This window comes from Microtus ochrogaster, linkage group LG4, assembly GCF_000317375.1.
Source record: "Microtus ochrogaster isolate Prairie Vole_2 linkage group LG4, MicOch1.0, whole genome shotgun sequence".
NCBI lineage: Eukaryota > Metazoa > Chordata > Mammalia > Rodentia > Cricetidae > Microtus > Microtus ochrogaster.
Window position 1 is genome coordinate 797,016 of NC_022030.1, and position 11,309 is coordinate 808,324.

The window sequence follows — 11,309 nt, forward strand, 5'->3', positions numbered from 1 at the left end:
TCAGTTCTTCCAGTTGAATAATTCACTGTATCTTATACTTCTAGATGAGTGTTCTTAAGATTGTACCAACATAGCTTCACATGGGGGTACACACCTTTAATCTTGGCACTTGAGAGGCAATGGTAGGTGGACCTCTATAAGTATAGCCTGATCTACATAACTAGTTTCCAACAAGCCAAGGCTACATAGTGCTATGTCCCAAAACAAAAACAGAACATAACCAAAGCCCACACAAACAAGAACAGTAACAACAACAAAACCCTGCAGCCACATTAAGAGTAACAATAATGAGCTAACATTCTCTCTTGCTCTGTGATTGCTCCAGGGACTACAGCTTCCTAGAAGCCTTGAGCTGAAGAAGTAAGTGCATTGGTGTGTTTCTAAGTCCCAGCTAGATGGGCTGAGGCAGGTGGATTTCTATAATTCATGAGAATGAGACTAACTGAAAGCACATAGAAATGTTCTAAGTCCCCTCCCCTAAGAAAGACCTTAGGGGAAAAAAAAAACCCTGATGTGGGAGTCCCCTCTGTATGCTGTAAACACCATTGGTTAATAAAGAACTGCTTTGAGCCTATAGCAGAGCAGGGCAGAACATAGGTATGTGGGGAAAACTAAACTGAATGCTGGAGACAGACCCTGGACAGAACTTTACCTAGTAAGCCACAGCCATATAGCCATACACAGATTATTAGAAATTGGTTAAATTAAGATATAAGTGTTAGCCAATAAGAAGCCAGAGCTAATAGGCGAGTCTTTCAAATAATATAGTTTCTGTGTGATTATTTTAGAAGTCTGAGTGGCTGGGAAATGAACAACTGGCCTTATTACAACAGCCTCCTTTGTAGAGCAGAAGGAGGCAACTATTGGCTGGAGGAGCGGAAGGACAGGCAGCTATGAGTGGCATCCATGCCCTAGAAAAGAATTACAGGCCTTCCCTTAACAACAACTTCCAAACATCCTTTTTAATCTTAATAAAGTGCCCAAGAGAACATGTAAACTTTCACTGAAACCATCCAGGTCAACATTTGAGTAATCCAATTGCACTTAATACATGAGCCCTTTCAATCTATAGATAATTATTCTTGTTCAGCCATTTGTCAAGCTTATATTTCTATACTAAACATCAACTCTCATGATGCATAGTATAGAATTGCATACCTCAGGGAGTTGGTAGCTGTTTAGTTGTATGGATTCAGTGATCTATAAACCAAAGTTTCAGTAATTATTTCTAGACTTTTAAGAGCAAATATTTAAAAAAAAAATATGTCAGAAGTGCTGGCCCTTCATGCACAGAACTTGGGAGCTTTGTGTGTGTTTCACACTTGTTGGATACTATGCTGGCTGCTAAAGCACCAAGGAACTGGTATTTCTATATTCCTTATTTCACTGTTGTTTTCCTTATTTGTATTGTGATGTAACGCTCAGTTTCAAAGAATTACAAATAACAACAACAAAACACTGGAATGGAGGCCTGAGGGGTGACTCAAGTGGGAAAGTGCTTCACAAGCAATGAGTACCTGAATTTGGATTCACAGCAACTATGTACAGACTGTGAAAGACTGGCCATCTTTCTGGGTGAGGTGGGGGGAAAGACAGATCCTAGGGGATTATCTACCAGCCCACCTAGCCAAAACAGTGAGCTCCAGGCTCATCAAAAGATGCTGTTTTAAAAATAAGATAAACTCCTAGAAAGGAGAAAACACAGCATCCACCGCTGGCGTGCACATGTATACTTATGCACCCATACACATGTGAATCCCACATGCACGGGCATAAATACAAAGGCATTTTTTAAAAGATCAGTTTAAAAAAGAAACAAACAGGGAGTGATAGAGTATGTGGATCCTGTGGAGGCCGGAAACGAATCTCCGAACAAGAGCACACTCTCAGAGCACAGGGCCTCTAGAGTGTAAAGAGCAGGTGGTTTCTCCCATTAGCAGTGTAGGAAGAACCAAGAGAGACTTCCCTGATGCCGTTTCCTCTTCTAGAAGCCAATTGGCATTGTGAAAGCTGTGTAAGAGTAGCAAATGTGAACCACTCATGCTCTCTTCAAGAGAAAGTCTCATTCCCTTTCCAGAAAAGGGGAAAAGGAGTTTTGCACACAGAACTGCAGCCAGATTTACTTGTTGAGACATAGGTTTTCAAATTCACTATGAGGAATGAAAAGACTCTGTGTTGCTGAACATGGTATAGCTTTCAGAATACGACTGTATTGCAATCTGCTGACAAACCCAGCAGCCACACTACAAACAGAACCCCAGTTTGAAGAGTTTTTTTTTTAATGAATAATGTAATGAAATTCCTACCAAACTGTTGCTTCAAACTTGCAGTCAAACATCTCAAACACACCAGAGTCAAAACCTACATAAAAGATAGTTCAAAAAACAAGCCCATCACACATCAAAATAGCAGTTCTCAACCTGTTAGTTGAGACCGCTTGGCAAACCTTTATTTCCAAAAATATTTACATGGCAATTCATAACAGCAGAAAATCACAGAAGTAGGAACAAAACTAATTTTATGGTTGGGGGTCACTGAAGCATGAGGAACTGTATAAAACAGCCACAGAATTAGGAAGGTTGCTGACCACTGCCTTTGGATCATTCTCTTTAAAAATGTAGGACACCCATTGAGCTTCAGATTTGTAAAGTCTGAGGTGAGGCCTAAGATCATTTTAGAAAACAAGTTTTAAACTCCCTAGGTGATTCTGAAATACAGCTTAGGGCTCCAAATTACCGTTCTAAACTAATGCTTTGGAGAATGGCACCTAAGAACAGAGCCAGCTGAGAACTGAGGCCTAAAGCAAAGTAGATCACCCAGGTGTGGTAATTTAGGGACCCCTGGGGCTCTAAGGGACAGGGGGTGATGCTACAAGCCCTTAGGAGATTATAATAACTAAAACAAAGCTATCAGACCTTGTTACTGCTTTTTTTCTGTATTCACAATCAACATTAACATTAGCATTTATTACTCCATAAAAGGCCTAACAGCAGCCACTTTGACAGTGTCCTCACAGTTGCTACTCTGACCTTAGCTTGCAGCTCCTCCCTCAGGTCTCAGCAAAGGTCAGTGAACTTCAACTACAACTCAGCATTTCTCCTGTGTAGGTCATATGTCACAAACGCTCAAATGTATCCTGTACAATTTAGAAGTGAGCGGAGGCCATTTGTTCTGATAATCCTTTCAGGTACTAAAACAGGTATCAGGCCAGATTTGGCCCCAGGGCTAAAATTTATCCAACTCCTAAGTGTAAGAAAAGGATGCAGAACAGCCTGGGAAGAGATACTAAGAAATGAGCACCCTCTTGTAAGGAAAAATTTCTCCAATCTGGGAGCTGCTTAAGGATAGACTCTAAAGAAAAACATACTTAATGTTGTTTGTCACTTTTCCACGAATTACCATCAGTTAGGTGCATCCACATGCATAGAACCAAAGATCAAAGCTGACGCCACACAGACTGGAGTTAAGGAGAGAACAATCCTTTAAGTAAGCACTTAGAAACAATGCGTTAACACTGATCACACTATTGTACAAGTGAGCACATGTTGTAAAGAGGAGCTGCTTGTTGGTTCCCAACTGTTTAGCCCCAAAATAATCACACAGAAACTGTATTAATTAATAACTCTTTGGCCCATTAGCTCTAGCTTCTTATTGGCTAACTCTTTTTTTTTTTTTTTTTTTTTGGTTTTTCGAGACAGGGTTTCTCTGTGGCTTTGGAGCCTATCCTGGAACTAGCTCTGTAGACCAGGCTGGTCTCGAACTCACAGAGATCGGCCTGCCTCTGCCTCCTGAGTGCTGGGATTAAAGGCGTGCACCACCATCGCCCGGTTTGGCTAACTCTTACATCTTAATTTAACCCATTTCTATTCATCTGTGTATCACCACATGGCTGTGGCTTACCCACTAAGTTCTATCTGCCTCCACCCTTCTTTCTCCCAGCATTTTGCCTAGCTTTCCACACCTAACTAAGTTCTGCCCTGCTATAGGTCCAAAACTTCAACTACAACTCAGCGTTTTCTCCTTTGCAGGTCATATGGCAGGTGGATCTCTTGTGAGTTCGAGACCAGCCTGGGCTACAGAGCTTTTTTCAGGACTATTAGGGCTACACAGAGAAACACTGTCTCCAGAATTAAAAAAATAAATAAATAAAAAGAAGAAGAAAGGAAAAGAAAAATAAAATGAAAAAAGAAAAGGCAAATAAGAATCCTGGCTACGTAGACAGGTGTACTCGCAGAATTTCAACATTTGGAAGTCAAGGGTCACAAATTCAAAGCCATTCTCAAGAACAAAAACAACAATGGTTAAACCTCCTAATTGAGGCAGGGAATACAATATGAGGAATAGTGTGGGTTACCAATACAAACTGTGCTCTGTCATGGACATTGAATTGTCTGGAGACAAACCGAATTCAGCCTTATTTCATAAAATAAGTTACAGGAAAACTAACCCTAGCTTGAAAACTCAACAATCCAGACATGGCATATCCACCATGCATTGATTTGATGGCATAACATCCCTCCCATCCATACTATGGATGATTCATTCATGCAGCAGCCACACTATCAAATGTGAAATACTCTAGTGAATTCCACTGTGCTTCCAAACTCCAGTCTCCTCCCCACTCCCCATGATCCCTTTCTGCTTCCCTGGCTTCTTCGGTTATTTCAGGTTACATACCTAAAGACATGGAACTAAAACCCATGGGTCTGGGTTATCTCACTCAGTATAACACCTCCCAGTCCTATACATTTCCCTGCAAATTTTATTTATTCTTCTCAACATGAAGAGGAAGCCTCATCCATGAAATCTCAACTATGTGGTTGCCTAAATAAGACCTCCATTATGGTGTCACCGATTGACATGCTAGAATAAATGGGGGAAGATTCACAAGGTCCTTCTTATAGATGACAAGCTATAGGCAATCAATAGCTGCTGAGTGAGGGATTGTAAATTTTTTCTCCCAGGGACAAGCTTCCTCATAGCTTATCCAATCCCAAGTACATACACTTGCATACAAGTAACACTAAATGGATGCTGTGGTGTGTGTGTGTGTGTGTGTGTTTGTGTGTGTGTGTGTGTGCGTGTGTGTGTGTGTATGTAAGCACACATGTAATACTATAATTAAAGAAGATAACCAATTCGAAAGGGAGTGGAGGGTCCAATAAGGAGCTGCAGTGGGGAGGAGGAGAATGGAAAATATAAATACAGGAATCAGGTATGAAATTTTCAATTTCTTTTTAAATTTAAAATGAAATAGAGTTCAGTTTTTGTAGCCCCTGTTTCGCCTGGTATCCTACATCTTTGTGTCAGGTACACTGTGGGCCTTACCTCTTCACCCAGCTTACACACATTACTAACATTCCCTATTTCAGACACACGCATTGACTCCATCATAGCCCCCACAATCTCCTCCAATGAACTCCACTGTATGTAGCAAAACCACCTCTATAACAAAGACAAAGCAAACAAAACCTACCGGTACTATGCTCCCTGATTTTAACTCTACTCCAATGAAGGGCCAGGAAAGCGTGCTCTTAGATGTGTCAGGACTGGAGATCCATCTCATCCTAGTGAATTGCTAAGAGAAAATGAAATCCACACCATTTCCAGCCCCTGCTTCACAGCTCAACTCGCTGTAGGAAACCTCATCGCCCTCCTGCGTGGCTTTGGAGATACACTTTACAGTTCCTAGGCTGAAACTCAGTAAAGGAGGAGATGTCCCAACCCTGACACAATCAATAAAATCAATAAAATCAAATCAATAAAATGGGAAGCACTGAGATTTGCATTGCATAGTTTGTCTCTGCCTCCAGCATCATAATTAGAAGATGGTGAAAGAGGAGAGGGTGAGCCAGAATCATTGCTAATCCCACACATCCAAATATGCAAATAACCATTGTTTTCCTCTTCCTCTTGATGAAGATATTCTAGGGGACTGCTTACAAGAGAGTTTAACAGGACACTGCATGTCAAACAACACTCACGACAGTTACTGCTAAGTAAGAACTTAGAAACACACGTTCCAAAAGCCATTGCCCCATAGAGAGGGCAAGAACTCGTCAAGGCAACGGTCTGGGAGATGGCCTTTTATTTTGTGGTTGTTATTTCCTCAGGTAAGGTATCAGGTCATTGGGGCCTTCTGAAAAGGGCATGGCTTTTTATGTGAAACACAGAGAGATTTGTGAATGTAGTAGACCTTGGAGAGCTACAGTGTGAGCAGGTCAGAGGCCAGGCGTCAGAGGGGATTCCCAGTGACTTTTGTAGGGTTGCAGATAAGCACAGAACTCATAGTGGGACTGTTGTTAATGGTATTACCTGTGTATAATAATAATAATAATAATAATAATAATAATAATAATAATAATAATGGAGGAGGAGGAGGAAGAGGGGCAGTATAGCTCCCCTCCAAGGAAAGCAAGCTAAAAAGAGCTGTCTTTCTTTTGTGCAATAAAACTATTTAATTCAGTTAAATAGTTAGGGTCTTGTACTTCAGAACAAACTAGAAACAGGGAGTTTCAGCCCCCTCCCTAGAGGCAATGTGCTTATATGTGCTTTTTGTCCTTTTTTATCTGGCTTTGTTACAAGGTGTTGACTGGCTGCAATCATTATCCTTAATTGGCCTTCTTCAAGGCTGAGACACACCTCCCTGGCCTTGCCTCCCTGCCTTAATTTCATGTGTCAGGTCCATGTTCACAACTTGTATAGATCTGTTGAGGAGAACAGCAAGTGCTTACGGGGCGGGGAGGGTGTTAGGGGGTAGGTGGGGAGCGTTAATTCTATAATAAAGCAGGTGTTAAAGCAACAGCGGATGGTGTCAGGAGTGATAGTGTCACTTGTTTACAGTTGAGTGTGCCCACAAAGGAATGCATCCTAAGTCCCAGCTGGCATTTACATAGACATTAAAAATGTTGCCCACAAAGTGCAACTTTTCCCCAACTATTACCCACTGAGCATCACATGCAGCCATGATGCTTCCTTCCTCTTTATCTTCCACAGTTTTTCTTTTTTGTTTTATGTTTGACAGGAAAAAAAACTCCAATCCTTTGATATCTAAGAGAAATAAACTACTATTTTGTGTAAGTTATTGATGCTTATCATTTAAGTAAGAACGAGAGTCATCTAATGTCAAACAGGAAGAAGGCATCTCCTGCCCCACGATCAGGTTGCTGAAGATCAGGTACCACTCACAAAGCTCCTCCCACTTCATTTGCTTGCAGAGTGCTTCCTTCTTTTAAAATATCCAGGCAAATGGATAGCAATGGAAGTTGTAGCTGCAATTAAATGGCCATTTGGATGCATTTTCCTTTGGAAATGTGTGTTTAATTTTATTCAAAGGCTTTTGGTTTTAAGTTTCAAAAGCCCACCATTCTCTGGCTTTCTTTATATGAAGAGCCATCTGGAAATCTGATTCCTCAGTTTCCAGCACACACACACACACACACACACACACACACACACACACACACACCTAATTGCATTTGGAAAATGGCCCTCTGCTTTTCAGCTGATGTCTCTGCAGAAAGTTTTGCACACTATTCACAGAATGAGTGATAATTTAACACAAAGTTATGTGCTCATTTCTTAGAAATAAATCCTGGACACTTTCTGACAATCAAAAACATCAGATGAGCGCAGTGCACACAGTCAGCTTTAGTTCAGTGCTGAGCAAGTGAATGCTGAATCTCAATATCAGCTGTTCCTTTTTGGCTGCAGTGGTAATTATTTGGAGCTTTTTGGGTTTTGTTTAGCTTTGTTTTAACCAGTTTACCTGTATTGCATGAAATTCCTTTCCTTAAAAAAAAAAAGGGCAGGAATCTTAATTTTTAAAAAATTATAAATTACCTTTAACCTGATCTCACAAATAGAAAGTTAAATGGCAGGTTCAAGGTAAAATTCTACCAAGCGTGGAATCCAAAGAGATCAATGTCAAAAAGAACAAGAATGCTGGGATTGATCTCCATCAGATTAAACATATTATATATTTAATCCTGGAAAGATCGCTCCCCCAGTCTCCATTAGGAACAAACTACTAACGCTGCCGTGGGAATACCAGCAGTAGTTAAAAGCTCTTTAACAATCCCTCTGAGATCTGTGGACCCTCTAAGTTAACAAAAACGTGCAGAAGCTCGCTCTCCTTACCGGCCGTGGAAGCAGTGCACCAGCCTAGCCAATGTTGTAACCGTCTTCCGCAGGTCCTGAGCAGGGGACCCCAGAGTCCCAAGAAGTGAGGAAATGTGGACATGAGAAAACATGACCATGAGTGCTCCACGAGAGCCGCTTTACTCCGGGCGCGACACCCCTTCTCTGTGCCGCTCCCTGCCTGACCCGTTTGGCTAGTCGGGATCTGGAACCTGTCATTTCTGCTCCATCATCCCAGCAGCTGTTTTAAGGACTGCGGGCACGTGGGCACCAGAGGAGAAGGAGGAGGACCCGCAAGCACGGAGCCTGCACAAGCTTCAGCTGGTGCATACTCGGGACCCCCTAGCTGCTCAGCTGCTGCTGAGGATCCAAAGCCGGGCTCTGGGCGGCGATCAGCTTTCCAGCAAGGAGCAGCAGCTGCGCACAAGCCGGCTGCCTTCAGGTCTAGTGCTAGCTGCTGTGCCAAGGGAAGCTCTCTGCAAGCACAGAAAGCGGGTGTCTACTGAGCATGCTCAGGCTCCAGCTGTCTCTCCGGGGCCTGTCAACTGTTGACATCTCTAAATATGAAAAGGGGATAGTGAGGGAGTGTTGCTAGATGAGATGCTGCGGAGGTCGTTTTAAAGTTGGGCATGACCTCCTCCCTCACCCTTCCGCTGTAAAAGCAAAACAAAGATGCACCGCTGTGGATTTAGCAATTCTTTTGACAGGTTGACAGGACCGGTTTGGAAGCTATCAATAGCTTTTAATCTTAACTGTCCCTGTGCAATTAAACCGCCACTGGGGTCAAGCGCCACTGGCATAAGCAGTGAAATCCATTACTATCATTGATGGCTTAGGTAGAGAATTGCCTGTGTTTCAAAGTTTAAGCAACGAGCCGCCAAATTATTGATGTCTCTGTGTATAATCTGCTGCCTAGACTGATTTCTTAAAGCGGTGTGAAGCGATTTGCAACAAACGAGATGGAAATGTTAATCTATATATTACACTGATATATAAATTATTCTATCTATTCTAATAACATACATGTTGAAACTTCAGTCTCAACCTCAGGGTCAGCAGAGAACGTCTGCTAATTCCAGATTGTAAACAGAAAAAAAAATCTTTGCTCTATGCTTGGTAAACAGCAAGAACTTTATTAATGTTTGTGAGAAGATGAACCCTGGGATTGGTAGGTAATCTGCTCATCGCTCTTAACTGAAGAGCCAGTGCTCTTGAATTTCATATGAACAGAGATCCCGACTCGACCTCTATCTTCCCAGTGGGGCTAGTTCAGTATTTAAATGTAGAATATACTGTACATTTCCATCATAAGCAAATTGGCTTGTTGACACTGATTGTATTCCGATGTTTTAATTGTTTATTTCTTTGCCTTGCTGGAGCTAAACCAAGTTCAGAGCCTATGCTCTGCCACTATTGAAAGCAACAGGGACTCTCCGTGGATTGTGGATAAAGAAATTATTTCACTTGGTAAAGCTGCTGCACTGTTACACCGTCAAGTCCACAGAGGGCGAATCTAAAAGGCTTTCATGGCTCAAAGAGCCTGAAATAGCCTGACAGCCCAGTCTGTTAAAAAGTCTACAGGAAAGAGCTTCTGAAATGGCTCGGCAGGCAGATACACTTGCAGGGCACTCCTGAAGACCTGGTTTGATCCCCAGATGGAGAGAATCCATTGGGCAAAGCTATTTTCTAACCTCCATATACCTACCATGGCATGTATGCCCAACAACTATACCCCCACCTCACACACAATATTTTTTTTTTTTAAAGTTCATTGGGAAACCCAGAAGTTAGCTGGGAGTCAGAAAGTTCCAGGATCCTTACAGGTTTCTCCTGGTCTCATTAACCCAGTCCCAAGGGGCAGGAGAGCCCGTTTTTCTCCCGCCTCCTCCTCCCCCCCCCATTCTCTCCCTGTTCATCCTCCTCCTCAACCCCCTCTCCATCCTACTGCTCCTTTCTCAGCATCCATCTACCTCCCCCTAGGAATCTGAGTGTCTCCTAAGATCAGAGCCCCATCTGGCTATGCACCCTGACTACCCAGCATTCACTTGATTACCACAACTTTCGAATTGTTTCTAGTTGAATTCTGTCTGAACACCAGCCCTCAAGTATTCCTAACTGGTGCTGAGCAGGCTGGGTATTTCTGTCTATGATTGGAAACGTCTGCCCTCTTGTTATCATGGACTTTCAGAAGAGATGGTGGCCCAGGAAGAAAGCCTCCTGTGGGACGGCCACTTGGAAAGCTGATGGAGCTCATTCATCTAGACACATTTCCTAGAGGAAGTGATGTTAGAAGAAGAAAGAACTTTCTCAGAATCAACCAATGCAAAGATCTCATAGCTGGAAGGGAAGGTATGGGCCAGTTCGTGCATCCTCGACAAGAATAGATGGCTAGGGTAGAGACATTCTGTGGTTTCTGTGTGTATTTTTTTTCTATCATGTGTGAGCATGTGACAGAGGACAATGTTGTTGGTCTTAGTCAGGCACTTGTAGTCTATCACCTTCTTTTAATCAATCTCTCCCACCCCCATGTGTTTGTACACACACATGTGCACTTTGGCATTTGGAAACCAGAGGCCAGCATTAAAAAATGGCATGCTTCTTGACCATTAAAGGTGGTGGCGCACACCTTTAATCCCAGCACGTGGCAGAGGCAGGTGGATCTCTGTGAGTTCAAGGCCAGCCTGGTCTACAAGAGCTAATCCAGGGCAGGCTCCAAAGCTACAGAGAAACCATGTCTCAAAAAAGAAAGAAAGAAAAAGAAAAAAAAATGGTAAGCTTCTTTTTTAAGACACAGTTTCTGTTTTGTTGTTGTTATTGTTGTTGTTGTTGTTGTTGTTGTTGTTGTTGTTGTTTGAGACAGAGTTTCTCTGTGAAACAGTTCTGACTGTCCTGGAACTCTCTTTGTAGACTAGGCTGGCCTTGAACTCACAGAGATACACCTGTCTCTGCCTCCCACGTGCTAGGATTAAAGGCTTGTGTTGCCATTGCCCAGCTTTTTTTATGTTCTTTATATAGCAGGAACTTGCTTCTTAAACATTATATATTGGGATGGGAAGTCCTTCTGTCTATGTGTTGCTTTGATTGGTTAATAAATAAAGAAGCTGCCTTGGCCTGTGATAGGGCAGAGTAGAGCTAGGCGGGGAAAACTAAACTGAATACTGGGAGAAAGA

At 42.4% G+C, this 11,309-nt stretch overlaps 1 protein-coding gene across 1 annotated transcript in view; it reads right to left on the reverse strand.

The window, feature by feature from the left end:
* Arhgap18 (Rho GTPase activating protein 18) overlaps positions 1-8,560 on the reverse strand; it is a 220,621-nt gene extending 212,061 nt beyond the window's left edge. Inside the window, exon 1 of the mRNA XM_026786410.1 lies at positions 8,140-8,560. Within this exon, the coding sequence (XP_026642211.1) occupies positions 8,140-8,258 (119 nt within the window). The 5' untranslated portion in view covers positions 8,259-8,560. The remainder of the gene's footprint in view (positions 1-8,139) is intronic.
* Positions 8,561-11,309: the final 2,749 nt, after the last annotated feature.